General features: G+C 38.7%; 1 protein-coding gene across 1 annotated transcript in view; it reads left to right on the plus strand.

Annotated features, from left to right (window-relative positions):
* The window catches only part of MACROD2 (mono-ADP ribosylhydrolase 2), a 2,155,137-nt gene that overhangs the window by 2,029,842 nt on the left and 107,253 nt on the right, over positions 1-18,042 (plus strand). Inside the window, exon 12 of the mRNA XM_054574077.1 lies at positions 14,179-14,241. Within this exon, the coding sequence (XP_054430052.1) occupies positions 14,179-14,241 (63 nt within the window). The remainder of the gene's footprint in view (positions 1-14,178; positions 14,242-18,042) is intronic.

An 18,042-nucleotide genomic window follows, 5' to 3' on the forward strand; every position in this document is an offset into this window, starting at 1 on the left:
GTAAAACTCATTATTAGTGTAATTAAAATTGACCAAAATCATAATTCAATTAGCTTTAATATGACAGACTTTGAAGGGTTATCTTTCATTTCGAATATATAATGTTTCTTCCTGTAATTACTCTTTCTTGCAAATGATTCCACTTATAAATGAATAGCTAGTTGATGAGGAAATTATTTACTTGTCATTTGTTTGAATGGTTTAAGTGGTATATGCATGTACTTGTTTGTCCAAACAGTGCCATGTGATTAGAAACATGCTTTATCTAATTTGACATGTTTTTGATTGACATTTGCAGTCACAAGGCAACATTCACTACAATGTTGTTATTTCATAGTTTTCTGACGAAAACATTCACAACATAAATATAAAAAACTCAAGGCCATTTTGACACTTCTGGAAGCTATACATCTTCCAGAGTAAAACAGGGAAATTGATTCTACCATGTCCAGGATCATCTGACATTTGTAATAAGAACTAGGGAAAGACAGGCTAATTTATTCCCTGTTTATTCTGTAAACAAACTGCCAAGAAGTTAGAAAGTCCTAAAAACTTTTCTCAAGCTGTAGTGGTCAAGTATTCTCTTGCGGTCGTCCTTATTGGTTTTGCTCCATCATCTCTTCACCATTGAGCTATTTCTATCTATTGCTTCCTGCTGCATTCACTGCTGGATCATGGGGTTCCATTAGTTAATGTGTGAAGGGGCTCAACACATTAAATGACTGTCCCTAGAACACGGGGGAGGGAATAGACCAATGTCCACTAGACAGACTGACTTCCATTTCAAATGTATGCAGTCACTTGCAAAGATTTCTTTCATTGATCACAGGGCTCTCTGATACATATTTTTACCAAACATATTTCTGTGAAGAGGAGACAGTTGGAATTCCTTTAGAGTTATCCAAAAGAGTGCATTAGATAAGGGCAAGCTTTTGCAAATTGACCAGTTTGGCAGAAAGAACAAAGCATGTACCAGAATACTGTACAGCTAGGCATTCATGTGTTGTTTTATGTCTATAGCATTGTACATATGGCAATACTTAATTGTCTGTGGCCTACTCTGCCACCAGGAAAGAAGAAACAGATGTTCCTATTTGTCTTTTGATGTGGCTTCTGATACTTACATTAACTTGTCTAAAATAATATCAACCACCTTAGACAATTTTTCCCTAGTCCTTGAGTCTGTTGACTAATTGTTTCAGGTGGTTATTAAGAATGTGATTATCATCTCAAAAAGATGATCCGTTGCCTGCAGGTATTGTCCTGGCACACACTGAGTTATATATAATCTTGTTTGTTCAAAGGGAAGTAAGACCCAACACCTTTTTTTAAAGATGCCTAATAGAAATTTAGGAGTATTTAAATTCAATACCAGAAAGTCTTGATGCTAAGTGTATAATTATAGAACTAGTGTTATAGGTAAGGATACTAGATAGTTAAAGTGTTATAGTAGTCTTGGGAGAGGTGATAGTTAATCATTAAATAAAAATAATTTATACTAAGTTGAAAATGGCAGTGATGTCTTCTTAAATGACAGCTTGATGGGAAAAAATCATACAGGTATTCGACACTTGTAGAAGGAGGAATTACAATGGATCTAGAAGTCACAGAATATATGCAGAAGTGGGATAAAAGAGGTTAGAGACCTTCTTTTGCTTAGGCCAGCCAGAAAGGCTTACAGTAAGATATTTTCCTATTTGTGACAGGGAACAGATATTGGAAGCAAGTATTTCAGACCATCCGTCAAAACATACAACCAAGACAAGGTCACAAAAGAAAGCTAACCAGGAATTTTAGCACATAGCATAACTATGTAAAAAAAAAAAAAAAAAGAAAGAAAGAAAGAAAAGGCTTTTCATACAAATTTCTAGATATTATTTTAGGATTCCTACTGGGCTACTTTTCCTCTCCATCAATTTGGCTTCCTTCATATTTACTGAAAATCTCTACTGTACATGTCTACTGGGCACCTCTAACCAACATGCTCCCTATATTCCCAGGCTCAGTAATCACTACTTAATCTCCAATTTTCCTGGATTATATGCTTGGGTAGAATTCTGGGTAGAATTATACTGTGGTGGTTAACAAATTTTACTTTGGGGGCAGATGACCAAGGCTCAGATTCTCTTTCTACTCCCTACTAGGGATGGTGCCTTCAGAAGAATTATTTAAACTAACCAAACACCATTTCTTCACCTACAAAATGGAGCAGTTGTCATATCTGCACCACAAAGTTGTTAGAGTGTTCAATGGGATAATTCAGAGCTTTTGAGGTAGAGGCTGGCATCACTCCTCATCCTTCACACCTCCATCCAACCCCTCACCGAAGCCAGTTGATTTTACTCCTCGAATCTCTCCTCAATCCATATCCCACAAAGCAGCCATTTGAGAGAGAGCTCTTCCACGGCTCCCCAGTTCCTTTCATGGAAGTGTCTCCTTTTGTACCAACGGGAACAAAGCTCTTCGTAATATAACCACTTGTTCTTCATCTGGCTTCTCTCCTTGTTTCACTCCCCCTGCTGTCATTTCTCCAGCTCTGCTGAATCACTGTGACTCCCCAAACATAATGCTCACTTTCAACAGGGTCTTATTGCTCAACCCATGGAATATTCCTTCTTTTCTCAATTCATCCTACTTCCCCTTTTCTGGATACTTCCTATTTAGTCCCATCTCGCGGCACTCACCATCTGCACTTCAGGCCCCTTTGTCACCCTCCAATCTTGAATGGCACCATCATCTTTCCCACATAGGGGTCTTTGCACATGCTCTTCACTCTACCTGTAACACTTACTCATTTCTCCCTTTCTTTTTACATCATTAATTTCTATTGACGAATTTCATGTAGTAAATGATTTAAACCTGTCAGCTCAAATGCCTTTCCATGGGGAATCCCCAACTTATGACCTTATCAGAAGTCCTCTTGGCAACCTATACTTCCCTCCATGAGTATTAAGTATCAAGATTGGGGATAATATATTTGTGAAATTACTTGATTTTAAAATGGTTTAGATCAGGTCACCCAGAAGCACATCCTAAATCAAGGATTGAAGGGCAAACAGCTGATTTGAGGAGTGATCCCCTGAAACACCAGGAGGAAAGCACAGGGAAGCAAGACTGGGAAAGAAAAGAAACAAATACAGGTTACAGGCTCATGAACAAGTAGCTTGTCCTGTGGCAGCTGGGACTGGGTCCTGAAGGAGAACTCTGGGAGACCATGTGGGATATGCCACAGAGTTGTCTGTCCCCCTCAAGGGGCACCTACTCCCGTCCATCATTGGTTGAGGGCTGCTTCCAGATTGTCTGCTTAAGATAATCATCACATTGAGACTAGAAAAATTCCTGAAGCACAGTGCCCCTGGTGTTCATAAGCAGAAGCCACTGCTGTGCAGAGAAATCAGAAATGAGTGCCAAAGAACAAAGAGGCCAGGATTTGAGGGCCCCAGCCAGAATATCTATCAGCACCACTGGACTGAGCTCCAGAGCTTCTTGCCTCACTAGCCATCTCTAGAGCAGTGCCATTAAATAGAAATGAAATGTGAGTCAAAAAATGCATGTGTAATTTTTTAATTTTTGAGAAACAATGTTAAAAAAGTAAGAGAAAAAGTGATGTTGATTTTAACTCTATATTTTTTAACCCAGTATTGCCAAACTATTGTCATTCTGACATGAAATCAATATAAAAATGTTAAGGTATTTTACATCGTCTTGTGCTGTCTTCACAGATCTGATGTGCATTTGACATTTACAGAACTCTCAATTTGGAAGTGCCAGATTTCAAGTACCCAATAGCCACATTGGGCTAGTTGCTGTCACAGTGGGTGACAATGCTCAAAAAGACAGTGACTGATAGAAAGTGGGTGCTCAATAAATATTTGCTCAATGATAGAGGTCTTAGCTGGGATGCTGACTCCTCTGGAAAAGTTACCTGACCCCTCTGGACTGAATTTAGGGGCTTCCTCTAAGAGCTCCCACAGCCCTTCCTGCTTCGTCCAGCACAAGGTTTGTTGTACTTAACCTGGGTTGTGTGACACTCACTGACTCCTCAGTGAGCTCCTGGCAGGAGGAGGCTCCCTCTTTGTTTCTCTGTCTGTAGCACCTGGCTCAGCCTCTAGAACAGAGGAAAATTTCTCAAAGTTTTGTTCAATAATGAATACATTTTTTAAAAAGGTGACTTAATTATATTGTTAGTGAAATTGAAAAGGTACATTTTATAGATTTATTTCATGAAAAGTCTAAATTTTTTTCTTTCTACTAAGAAATATTGTAATCTCAAAGGATTACTCAACTAGTGGCTACAGAGAATCAGAAGTTTGAAAATGAGTGACAATATTAAAGAAGCTAAGGATCAGTTACGAATAGCCATATTTAATGAATGAAAATAAATCACATGTTACCTTCTTTTTGTACCAGTTAGTACTCCAGAGTCTGAACCAGTGGTTCTCAAACTGCAGTGCCCAGACCTGCAGCCACAGTGTCACCTGGGAACTGTTAGAGATGCAGATGCTCAGGCCTCACCCAGCTCTGCTGAACCAGAACTCAGAAATCAGTATGTCAGCAAGCCCTCCAAGGGATGCTGATGCATAGAGAAGTTTAAGAACCACTACTCCAGATTCCTCTAGAGGGAAAGCACTGGATTTGAGGGAAGACAGCTTCCTGGGCCCAAATTTTCACACATATAAAACATATGCTCTCTCTGCTTAAAGATGTATGGTTTCTGCCCTTGTGAATTATTTTCATGTGAAATAAAGGAAATAATATGTTGAAATTTATTCTAGTATAATGTCAAATAGCTATTAAGTAAGCATTTGGTTAAACAAAACTATTACTGGGATTCTGCAACTTTTAGATCGATAAAAGACATATAGAAAACACTGTTGCTTTTATAGTTAATATTAAGCGTAGGAGTGGTTGTCAATTTTTAATCACCTATAGGATTATAATTTGATTGAGGACACATTTTTTATAAAATGTTCATAATGAATTGTAGAAAACCTATACATTGCTTTCATCCTAAACTTCAAAATTCCAAATCAGTTCTACCACTTAAAATAGCATGCTTCAACAGTGAAGGAGCAACTACTTCAAAGAGAGAAAGTGATAAAACACAAAAATTAAGGTTTTTACTTCCTATGGTAATGTGGGCCTGCCTGCAACTTCAAATATATGTATACTGAATTGTCCCCTCCCTGAGGGACAGCTGCCCTCAGCACACGTACATCTTTAACCAGGGATTTCCTGAAGGTCCATGTCAATAAAACAAAGTGGATAACCAGGCGACTTAGATAGTCCTCATTTATTTCAGCTCAAACATCCAACATTTATTCAGATTTACACATATGAGGTAAACTTTATATGTTCCTCTGGATAATTGTATTTAGGCTCAATTTTACCTTATTTAGGTTGGCATATCTTATGAAACCATTCCACCCACCTTCATTTTGTCAAATCCCAAAGGGAGAGGCTTTGTCTTCCGAACAGGCTAATTTACCCCCTCTCCACCACCTTGAACTTTGTAGGTGCTCAACAAACATTAATTGATGACAAAAATACCTAATAGCTTTTGAATTTATTCATGGAATGATTCTTTTATTCAAAGAACCTTTTTATATACTTTTTATTCTTCAATAAAGTAGCAAAACAACATTTATTCTTGCCAGTTCTATATTTAATATCCACACACAGCACAATGTGTGTCTGTTTGAAACAAGTGCACAGGCATATCAGTTATATCAATCTAGAAACATAAATGACAATATAGACAAATATAGTTTTTAGAAAGAAATTTAACCCTAGGGCTTAAAGTTAATGGCAAAATGCTGTTGTCGTGTTTAAAAGAGTGAGAAAGCACAAAGAAATCACTGTAATGCTATTGTGATAACTTTACTCCAGTGATAATTTTCCCACTAATGGTGTGGACGCAAAGCTGTGTGCACACCTGAAAACCATTGTACCATATGGTCAATTAACCAGCTTAGGTCAACTACTAGAATAGCCATAAGCATAAGCATAAGTTGATTTCTAGCCCTAGTTACACCATGAAGTCAATAGAAATCTTTGGAAAAATTGCTTAATTCTCATTCCTTCATTTCCCAATCTTAGAAAAAGCCACATTAATATAGTTCTTATTGTTGCCACTCCATAATGGGCATTGATTGTATGCAGGATGTTTTGTATCTCTGTAAATGCTGAGCAAGACGCTGAACCTTCCCCAGGGATGACTGTGCTAATGAATAGTGTTTGTAAATTATTTGGAAATCCTTGGATTAAAAACTAACTGTATCAGAGTAGAAGTATTTGTTTTAACATGCCATGTGGGAGAACCATATGTTATCTATTAAGAGGGTATGCGTGATATTGAAAATAGTTCCTTGGTACATTGCCTTCTGCTATTTTTATAGCAAGGTGTGCCATGCCACGTTTTGGTATGCCAGGGCTATACCTTCAATGTAGAAATGTTACAGAGTTCAGGCCCTCAGCAGATGTTTGTTGAGTTCCTTACTGAACACTGGGCACTCTACTTATCATCATACAAAATATATGGAAGGGACAGTTGCACATCACTGTCTCATGTGTTTCTTTTCTTTAAACATGTGTCATACTTTGGTCTCCCTTGACAGACAAACATGCATTAAAATATCAGGTACAATTATTTTCTCTTCTCTCTACTGGACACGTATGCTGCTCGAGGACATTCTTTTAAAAAGACAGGACCGAGATGACTGTCTTCTCTGTCTATAGTTGAAGACTACCTCGTAAGGCACACATACACTTTGTAAGTGAGGCATGCTTGTGATAACATTTGAATTTATTCTGAGTAGAACTGGGGCTAGCAGCCAGGACAGCACTGCTCAGCATTTCCCCAAATTGACTGCACCTGTCCTACCACCTTCTCAAAGGATTCTAAGTCTCCATATAGATAACTGTATTATAACAAGTTCCACAGATAATGCCCACTGGCCTGGGGAAGTGTTTCCTCCTCTTAGCCAACTGCTTCAGTAAGAACACAAAATGGCAATAGGTGTAGTATAACAATATCCTGTGTCTATTGTACATGTTGTATGAACCTTATATTACATAAGCAACCTTATATTTTATAAGTAACCTTACATCCCGTTAATATATTCCTGATAATCTTGGAATAGAAGGCAATTTTTTCCTGATTAATTTGTGGGGTAGCCATGTAAGATCAAGTAAGGGAAGAGCATATTTCATTAATTGACGAGTATTTATTGAACACCTACCATGTGCTCCTTCTAGGTAGTTAGGAGACATCAGGTAATGCAGCAAACAAAGATCCTTGCCTTGGAGGCATTTATCCTTGCCTTGGGACCAGATAGACATAAACAATGAATATAATACCTAAAAAATATATATGATGATAAATAATTTAAAAAGTAAATAAATAAAACGTAGATCAGGATAAGGAGGATGGAGGGTGTGGGGCTGGGGAGATTCCATCATTTTAAATGGAGTGTTCAATATAGACCTCATTGTAAAGGGGACATCCGAGCAAAGACTTAAAGGACCTGGGGAAAACCACTCCGGGCAGAGGAAATGGACAGTGCAATGACAGGGAGAGCAGAGATGCTTGTGTGCAGGAGGAACAGCACAGAGGCCAGTGTGGCTGCAGCACACGGAGTGGGGAGGAGGCTAGAAAGAAGTCAAGACAGGAAAACAATAGGAATCTTCAGCACACAGGACCTTGATGCCTTTGGGCACTGTAGATCATTAGAGCAGGGAAATGGTATGATCTGACTTCCAGGTTGAGACTAGACTTAGAGGACAGAGCTGAAGGAGAAAAACATGTTGGGAGCCATTGCCACAACCCAGGAGAGAGAGGATGGAGGCTGGACCAGGAGTGATGAAAGCAGATGGACTTTAACTATGTGTGCTCCCTAAACGTCACTGCATTTGACTTTTAAGAGCCATTATGTGTAACCAAAGAGACGTGACATTTTAAAACTAATGCACTATTTAATGAGGTTCGACCAGAGGCTCAATGGACACTAGGTCATTTTCCACGTTGAGAACTAAAATATGGTTCAAGCAAAAAAATAATAATAATTACTGCTCAGGGGAAAATGATGTTCCTTTCTTAAAATCACGACAAGTACTTGTAGAGACCCTCAGGATTTTAGACACTGTGCTGGGTGCTGAGGATGCCACAGGAAAAACAAGGGCATCCCTCTCAGCCAAGAAGTTACAATTTAGCTCTCAAAGGTCAGAAGAGGTCACAGGAATATGCAAGGCAAGAAAAAAAGACCTCAGGCTTTGGCATATCTGAACTTGAGTTTAGTCCCAGTTCTACCACTAATTGTGGGACTTTGGGGAAGTTACCTGACCCCCCACAGCCTTGATTTCTTCATTTGTAAAAATGTAAATAAAAGTTCAACTCAATAAGACTGCTGTAATTTCATGGTAATGTGGTTAAGGTGTGTAAGTGCATAAATACCTGATGCCTAAGAAGTCCCTAGGAAGCAGCAGCTACCACTCATGTTAAATGGTCACTGTACACTTCTTTTTATCTGCACTTAAAGAGGCATGTGAGGCATTAGAATAATGAGGCAGCCAACTCAGGAACTTACTTTTCTATAATGAGTCTATTAAAATAGCTCAATCAACTGGTGACAGTTCCGGAACAAAATGTTTAAATGGTTAGAACTAACCTACCCTCCTTTCTCTCCTCTCCCTCCTTCCCTTTCTCTCTTTCTTTCTTTTCTTTCTTTTATCTTTCTGTTTCCTTCCTTCCTTCCTTCCTTCCTTCCTTCCTTCCTTCCTTCCTTCCTTCCTTCCTTCCTTCCTTCCTTCCTTCCTAAAGCCATTAAGCAGAGCTGAGCAATGCTGGTGTTCACACTGAAGTGGGGGAGGTGGAAGAGAGGGCAGACACCCAGCACAGAGATGGGCTTGGGCTGGGGAGACGTATCTGTCTCAGATTAAAGGCTATTAAAGAGACATGACAACTAAATGCAGTATGTGATCCTTGATTGCTATGAAAGATATTATTGGAAAATTGGCAAAACTTGAATGTGGTCTATGGTTTAGATAGTAGGAATGTCATCAGTGCTAATCTGATGTCAACAGTTGCACTATGGTTATTGAAGAGAATGCTCTTGTTTGTAGAAAATATGTACTAAAACTATTCAGGGCTGATGGGAGTGATTAGGGGGTGATTATGTCCCGACTTGCTCTCAAATGGTTCCGAAAACCATACAGTTTCTTGTAACTTTCTGTTGTTTAAAATTATACCAAAACAAAAATATCTTTGGCATTAAAAAGACAAGTTAATGCTGGAGTTACAGCATTGCACTCTCTTGGACTAAGTATCAGAGAGCTGAATTCATATTCTTAGTGCTCTGTGTTAATCTGTATGAGATTACAGCTCAGTTTTCATATTATATTTTTATATTAAGTACCATTTCCCCAGATTTTTGCTTACCCATAATTTAAATATCTTACCCAAACACATATATCAGTTACCTTTCTAGGGAAGCAATAGGGGGTTCTCACATCAGTTGACTGGGTTGAAACCCCATTGCCAGCACTTCCTACCTGTGAGATATTATGCAACTTAGTTAACATTTCTGTACTTCATTTTCCATATTCATATAATGTGGGTAATAATAACGCCTATCTCACTGAGTAGTTGTGACAATTAAATTTGATAACCTATGCAAAGCACTTAAGCACTGAATAGAACATAACCACTATTCAATAAATGTTAGCTGGTGTTAACTGACACCCTGCTGCCCACGTGGCTCTTCTACATAAAATACAAACATTGCAAATGGCAGTACTTACTTTTTGAGAGAATGCCTCCCTTGTATAAGCTGTATTTATTTTTCAAGTGTGTATCTTCTAGGGAATTTTGAAATATGCAAGATAAAAATGTACCTGGGTGGCAAAATGCAAAATTTAAAACTATTTTTTATAAATAAAAAACGTCAACTTAAAAATATCTTTGACCACTCCTGAGCTAAAAAAAAATCAATATAGCATTTGGTGATTTGTATTAATCAGCTATTTCACAATGATACTGCATAACAAATCACCCCAGAATGCACTGCCTTACAACAAAAATATTTATTCTTGTGATCACAGGTTTGCAGGTTGACTGTAGCTCAGCAAGTGTAAGTTGTGCTCTGCTGGGCAGTTTTGTTTCAAGACATGAGTTGCCTGGATTTAGCTCCAAACTGTGGCTAAACTAATAAACTGAGTTCAAGCCTGACCCACACATCTCTCGTCTTCTTTAAACCAGTGCTAAAGGGATTTCTTGTCAGACAAATGTCAGGAACACAAGTCCCAAGTTCAATTATGTAGCACATTTCAGCCTCCTGCTCACATCAGGTCCACTAATATTTCATTAGCCAAATAAAGGCACTTGGAATCAAGTCCAGCATCAATGGAGCAGGAAATATTCTCTGCCTACTGTGGGAGGTCAGAGATTATAATCCAGTATAGGACTGAAGAATGGGGATCTATAATCCAATCTTCAAACCACTGTATTTCAATCGTCTATGCTCTGTTTATGTGCAGAAATATTGGGACCTTTAAGAGAAATGGTAATAGTACGCCAGCAATCAAAAGCAACAGGTTGTTTCCCCAATGGCAGAGATGGATTTGCTCTGATTTACTTTCCATCCCCATATACAGTTCATAAAGAAACCACAAATATCAGGAAAATAATTTGTGGCCGTGACATTGAGACTTTGCCCTTGGAAAACTCTTCCACATAGTATTACACATGGACTGCATTCTTATCATCATCCAACCAATGGTACATTCCTTCTGCTTCTATAAATTTATGTTGCAGCAGGAGTCTATTATTTTTATTTCTATAAAAATTTCTCAGATATCTTGCACTGAGTATATGCTCAGTATATATGGGTTGAAACAGTGAGGAGCAGGGTCCTAATATGGAAAAACAAAAAGGATGCCACAACTAGAATTCTCACAGATTACTGTGCTTTGGGGCATAGGAAAGTAAAGTATTATGTAACACACCACATGAGTGCTGTGGAAATTTATCATCTGAAATAAATACATGACCTTTTAGTATATTAACTAAGAGAATTTAGCTTCTGAGCAACATTTTTTAAGTTAATGAAATAGCATGTCACTTCCCTGTATTTCTTCACGTTTATTATGAGCCTTTTAAAATCCCTTCTAAAAACCACACATTTAGATTCCCTACTCTACTCAACTTTTATTGTTTATGTGCTTCCTGTGACAATAGCTAGACAGACAAGGCTGATAAAAGGAAAGATTGTCCATATAAAATCCTTATGGGTAACTGTGTAATGGGATTTTTTTTTCCTATCAGTAGAAGCCCACTGTTTCACTAAGAACTCACGCATTTGAGGCATTTAAAATGGATGGAAAGTTATATGCTGGCCAAACCGTCTTTTTAACAGAGAGTGAAATGAATGCTAATCTAATTGCCCAAGAATGCACAAAGTGGGTTTTGAAAGCAAGACTTCTACACTGGTTCCCCCTGCTGGATTTGCAGATGAATGTCTTTGGAAATTGATGAAAGCAATATATCTGAACCTTCTCATTTGAGGGCATGTTACTCAAATGGCAAATCCAGCAAATTTCTAGAAGACACATACTCTGTGATAAAAATTCCAACTGTCTCTTGAGTTTTCTGCCCAAAGGCAGAACTACTATAACTAGAACACTGTGCAGCCAAGACTCAAAGTGGAAAACAAAAGCATGCCAGGCATGTGGTTGCGTTAGGGAATGGGAGAGCGCGCAAGGATAAAAGTAAAACACACAGCAACAGTAGACTAGGAAGACAGCCAGATTGGGTTTTATTACAAAGCTGGACTTGGGGTCTGACCATGAATTTATTTTTCATGCATTTAGAACTGCTGGAACCAATTTCTCACTTTCCTATTACTTAATTGTTGTTTCTCTTTTCCTTCTTTTCTTCCTCTCCTCACAAGAAAGCTTTTTAGCCCCACTCCATAGAGATGTGGTAATCAGACTAATTTTAAAGGCAGCGTGTCACTGTAGGCTTCAAGCCTACTGTGAAATCTGTGTTAAAAGATCTGCTTGTTGGGTGAGACAGAAAAGCTGGCAGATTTTTCCTGCTTGACTCTGAGTGCATTTGATGAGAGGAGGAGGGGAAACACTCACCTATGTTTCTGACACATGCTCCTGCACCGACTTGGCCTTATTAAGGCAGCCAGAAAAGCAGTGATGGCTATTTCATTCCTAGAACAAAAGCCAATGCTGTCACCCACTCGGAGAACCAGAAGAGAGAAAATGTCAGATCACCTGTGGTACTTATAAAAACACAGGTGAGAACATTGGATTTAGGTAGCTACAGAGCTGCCCCAGGCTCTCATAGTAAAGTTTATGAGGTGCCCCAGAAGTTGTCCCTTGTGACAAATCGCACAGTGCAGGGCAGAGGGAATTTTGTCCATACTTAACATATTCACTGATAGCATTCCTTCCCCACTGTCATTCTTTTTATCTATGCATTTACTTTTTGCCATTGTATAATAAACTTTTTCCTTCATCCAGGTACTCAGTTCAGTAGGTTATTTTTCAGAGCTTTTCAGAGACATATTTCCCCTTTCCATCTCTGAAGCTCCTGTTTTAGCTCTACTAGTTGAGTTCTCCTCTGGGGAAAAACCGTCCTCTTGCCTCTAGATTAGGAGCTGGTAGTAGTAGCAGATGGTGGGTTGAAACACCTAATGGCCCTGGCTGACATGGTTCAGTGGACTGAGCTCCAACCTGTGAACCGAAGGGTCGCTGGTTTGATTCCCAGTCAGGGCACATGCCTGGGTTACAGGCCAGGTCTCCAGTAGGGGGCACACTAGAGACAACCACACATTGATGTTTCCCTCCCTCTCTTTCTTCTTCCCTTCCTCTCTCTAAAAATAAATAACTAAAAATCTTAAAAACAAAACTAAAAACACTTAAACAAAACAAGATTAAGAAATCTGGCCTGGTAGTGGATCAGGAACTTTAAAAGGGCTCAGCTGGGTGATTCTTCTGCTCTTTGTGTCTTTGGCTGAGGCCATCATTTAGCTGGCAGCTGGGCCGGGTTAGAGGGTTTTGAGAAGGCTTCGCTCACACACCTGGCCCCTCCTTGCTCTGCCACATGGCCCTTCTTCCTCTCCGTGTGCCTCTTTCCATTTGCTAGGCTAGCCTGAGTATCTTTAAAGAATGATGGCTGGCTTCCCAGAGGGAGAAGTAGAAGCTGCTAGTCCTCTAAGGCCTTGCCTTGGATCACCCAGAATATCACTTCCCCATTTCATTGATCTAAACAATTTACAGAACCAGTCCAGATTAAAGGGAAGAAGAGAGAGATTCTACTTCCTGAGAGACAAAGGATCTGTAGCCATGTTTAACCCACAATAATATATGCTGGTAACTTCTGCTTCTCTGTTCTATGCACTTTGACTACATGTTTTATATTTTGTTTGTGTCTTTATGTAAATTTATCATTAAAAATATTTTTCCAAACAAAAAGAGGTTTGGAAAGCCTCCCAGCAATAAGTTATAAAATATGTCTTTCTTTGCCTTTGAAAAATTTGTTTTTATACATATAAATTCACAGATCTATATTATACATTTTAATCCAAAAGACAATTTTAGCTAGTTTCTAGTGTATAGGCACCATTACACCTTCTCAGTTATTTATTTTTTAAGGATTTATGTACTATAGTGTAAACTTGACCAGCATAATTTGTTCAAGACAAAATATTTTATAGCATAGATATGTTAGGCTTTGATGCATAAGTTAAGTAAAAATAGATATTTTTGCAACATAGATCAAACAGAAATATAAAGGGCACAGAAACTTAACCAAATTTTTTACACAGTGTAGATTGCTTGAGTCAAGGGAGAAAAGATTGGATTTAAAATCTGTATTGCATTTTGGGAAATGCTGTGCAAGGAGAGAGATGTAACTAGGACTGCTGAGTGAATTTTGTTTACTGCAGTTCAACATTTCATCAAGCAAATCGTGTGCAAAGGGACGAGTATAAGTGCACCTATTTATGTAGGTAATTTTTCTGTTTCATGCCTCTGATTCATCTCTCTGGCTTGCTTTATGGGGAGTCATGCTACATTGGTTATTAATTTCAATGCTGCATATTAGCCATAAAGAGATATTTCATAAATTGACTTGATGTAATTTTTTTTCCTCTGTGGTTTTCTTGAAAGATGAAAATGGTCCAGAGGGAAAACAAAGTGTGGAAGAAATGGAAGGGCAGAGCCAAGAAGCAGGTGGGCTCAGATTTCTTTTGAGGAATCTCCTAGGCCTCATCCACAGAGGTGAACAAGACTTAGTGTTATTTTCTGAAAATGCTTATACATTTTACCAGGTTAACTTCACTATTCATTCAGACATCCCTCAGGAAGCCACTAACTCTACTAACTCTGAGTTAGGGCTTCCTGTCAGAAGGGTACATTATCATGTCTCATTCACCTATTCCATTTTCCTTGCATGTAATAACAGTCTGTTTAGTAATGACTTAACAGGGGTGAGTAGAGGTTGAAGTGCCAGATAATAGGCTGGCTGATTTAGGGCAGGTTAAAATGAGTGCGTGTAGTTTGGGGAAAAAAAAAAAGGAAGAAGTGAAAAAATGCTTAAAGGAAATAAACAAGAGGCTTCCCCTCCACAAAGAGTGGAGTGTTCTTTACTGTTTTGCATTAAATTTTGAAGAGCCATATTTCTGGTTATTTCTCTGCATGTTGTAGGAGATGGCATAACAGAGCCTGACTCCTCCACACACAGAGCTAAAGTGAGGTCCAAGCCTCTAGACATGTCCTCTGTCCATTACGGAACAGATGTGTCAATTGAACATATTAAAATAAAATAGTATGTAAGGCTCAAAAGAGATTATCCTCACCTTCAATTTATTGTCTCTTTCTACCCATTTTTGTACTCAGGCATACTGTCTTTTAAAAATAATAGACATAATGATGCAGCTTTCAACACAACCACCCAATAAAAATATGTTTCTTCTCTTTAGTTTGCAAGTCATTCTCCTGGTTCTAATGAGCACCACGGTGGTGGTGTGGTGTGGTGGTGGTCGGGGAGTATTTTTGAAATGGGGGCTCTGTCTAATGTGTGCCAGGGAACATTCTAGGCCATATGCTGAACTATTGGAAACAAACCAGGTAGTGGGAAAAGTTTTTCACTGAAAATTTCCTACATTAACCTTGGAACTTTTGCAAAAGAACTGGAAGCTTTTATTATTAACCTGGAAGATGGAATTGAAGAAGGCCAATCAGAGAAAGCACTGAAGCAAGGCAGCAAAGACCTTGTGCGGCTGCTGCAGGGTCAGCGGGCTCCCTTTGCTGAAATGCAGTACTTGCAATGAAATGAATTCTGATACAGCAAACTGTTGTTATTCATGCCCCCACCCCAGCTCCTGACCCACGCATCATTATGCTCCATGGAAGATGAGTCTTATATGAAGAGCTGTCATTGTTTTTACTGTTTGGAGCTGATCAATATTAGTCCACTAACTGTTGACAGCTGAGGTCATTCTCTGAACGTTGAGGTTTCACAGGGTTTTTTCACTCAATATTTTGTCCCAAACCGTCTTTATCAATATAGATTTTTCCTATCCCTGTTTATGCATACCGATACACACACATGCACATGTATACACATGAACATCCATTTACCTGTGTTTTATTTATTCACCCTTTCCCCTTAACCAGTTGAGAACAGGCAGTTTCTTTCTTTCTCTCTTTTTTTTTTTTTTTTGATATGGGGCCATCTTGCCTGTTAGCAGCAAGTAATATTTAACCTCTTCTCTACCTCTTGGATCACTAGTGTCATCACCACAGTATGGGAACCTTTCAGTGTGAGGAAGGGTCCTAAATGCACACCTGAAGGGCTCCTCTTGCTCTTCCAAAAGAGACTGTTGGCTGGCATGGGGTCCAGTGACAGGGTTCACCTACAACCCAGGCCAGTGTCCACATGCCTTGTTATGTCCACTCTGCTCATTTCATAGCCTCCCTCATCCATGTGCAAAGAAACTGCAGACCTGGATCTGGTTATTAAAGCCTTTTTGACCTGCTGTTATTCTTCCAAAATAAAATATCCATTTTTTATTCAATATAATTTCCAACTGCAATTTTGATTATACAATTCTGCAGACCTCTTTTGCTTGAAGAAAAAACACAGTCTCATACTAACATAACCCATCAGTTTTTACTGCTATCATAATAAAATCTAATCAAAGTTGTAGATAATAGTCCCAGTCATATAACAAATACACGCCAAGGGTTACAGGCACTATCTGGGCACTGGGATAGAGCAGTAAACTATAAAGACAATATCGCTGCTTCCTTGAAGCTTATATTCTGGTGGGGCAAGTCCAAAAGTAAACAATAAACAACAAAAAAGTGTAAAATGGCAACAAATGCCTTGCAGAGAAATGAGATAATGCGGAAGGAATACTGTGAAGGCCACCTTCCATTGGCTAGGTTGGGTAAGATTCCCTTAGGAAGCAATAATTAAAATGAAATCTAACTGATGAGATGATAAAAGTGCATTCAAATGGAGGGAACAGATAATGCAAATGCCTCTTGGCCAGCTTGGGTTTGGCATGTTGACAAAAGAAGGCAGAATGGCCAGAGCACAGTGAATTGGAGGAACAAAGTATGAAATCTGGTACAAAGTCATGATACCAGATTACTTCTGACTGTATAAGATTTCATTTTATTAGAACTACAAAGAGAAGCCAATGGGAGTTTTTAAGTAGTGATGAGACATAAGCTATGCTTTAATAAGCTTGCTTTACCTATCAGTTAAGATGGTCAAAAGAGCCAAAGCAAGAACACTTAGAAGACTATAGTAGGAAAACAATGATGGTGGTTTCTTGAAATGGTGACAAAAATGGACTGAATTGTGTTGCATTCCAGAGATAGAAGTAACAGGATATGTTGCTGGATTAGAGTTGGGGAAAGAGGGAAAGAGGAGTAAGTCCTAGGTGTTTAGCATTAGTAGCTATGGAAGTGACGGTGACTTACCCGTATGATAGATGGAGGATTGGCCACAGGGCACAGTTGCTGCTGAGAACGTTAACAGCTCAGTTTTGGCCATGGTAAATTTGAGAGGACTTTTAGCCACATGGGATGTCAAAAAGCCAGTTAGACCTATGAGTCTGGATTTCTAAGGAGAGGTGTAGAACAGAGATGCAGGTTTGAGAGTCACTGGCATATAAATTATATGAGACTGAATAATATTTGCTAGAAAGAACATGTCATATAAAGAAAACAGTGAGACCTGTGACACCATTACATCTACATATGTGGCAACAGGTGAGAAGGAGCAGCCACAACAAGAAAGTGTTTCAGAAAGAACCAGAGTAAAGAAATGCTACTGAGAAATCAAGGAAGATGGAAAAGGGAATTGACCATTGGGTTTGGCAAAGGGAGCTCATCAACACCTCTGATAGGAGAATTCCTGGAGGAGTACGAAAGCCAATTGCAGTGGCTTATGGAGACACTGTGAAGTAAGAAAGTATAGAAGTGCAACAGACACAGCTCTTTTAGGGAGTTTTGCAGTGAAGAGAAGAAATGGGAAGATGTAACATCAAGATTAATAGTTTGTTCTATTTATTTTTAATAGGAGATTGTTACTTAACAAAAGAAAGTGATTTATCCTCTTCAATTAGCCCTCTACTAAACTTTTTATTCTCTGTTCCAATAAAAGCATGACCTAAAAGCAATACTCATATACATTATAGACAACAGATAAACTAGAAAATGTATGATTTGCCATGGTAGATAAACATGCATGTTGCCATGCATGTATGTATGATTCTTTAACTCCTGACCCTGTTACTGCATGAAAAAAAATACATATATATGTATTCCTTTTCCAGTTGTCAAGTATTAACCATTTCAAATGCTTTTGATAATTTTCACTTCTTAAATTTACCATTTTAATGTTAGTAAGTTAATTATCTGTCATCCCGGAGGCCAAACGTGAGTGGAATTGCTGGGGTGCCGATCATACTGGGAAGACAGACCTCCTCTGCCGAGGTTAATTGTTGCTGTAAGGGG

This window comes from Pteronotus mesoamericanus, unplaced genomic scaffold (assembly GCF_021234165.1).
Source record: "Pteronotus mesoamericanus isolate MK-2021 breed Mesoamerican mustached bat unplaced genomic scaffold, CSHL_Meso_final contig_25, whole genome shotgun sequence".
NCBI classification, from domain to species: domain Eukaryota; kingdom Metazoa; phylum Chordata; class Mammalia; order Chiroptera; family Mormoopidae; genus Pteronotus; species Pteronotus mesoamericanus.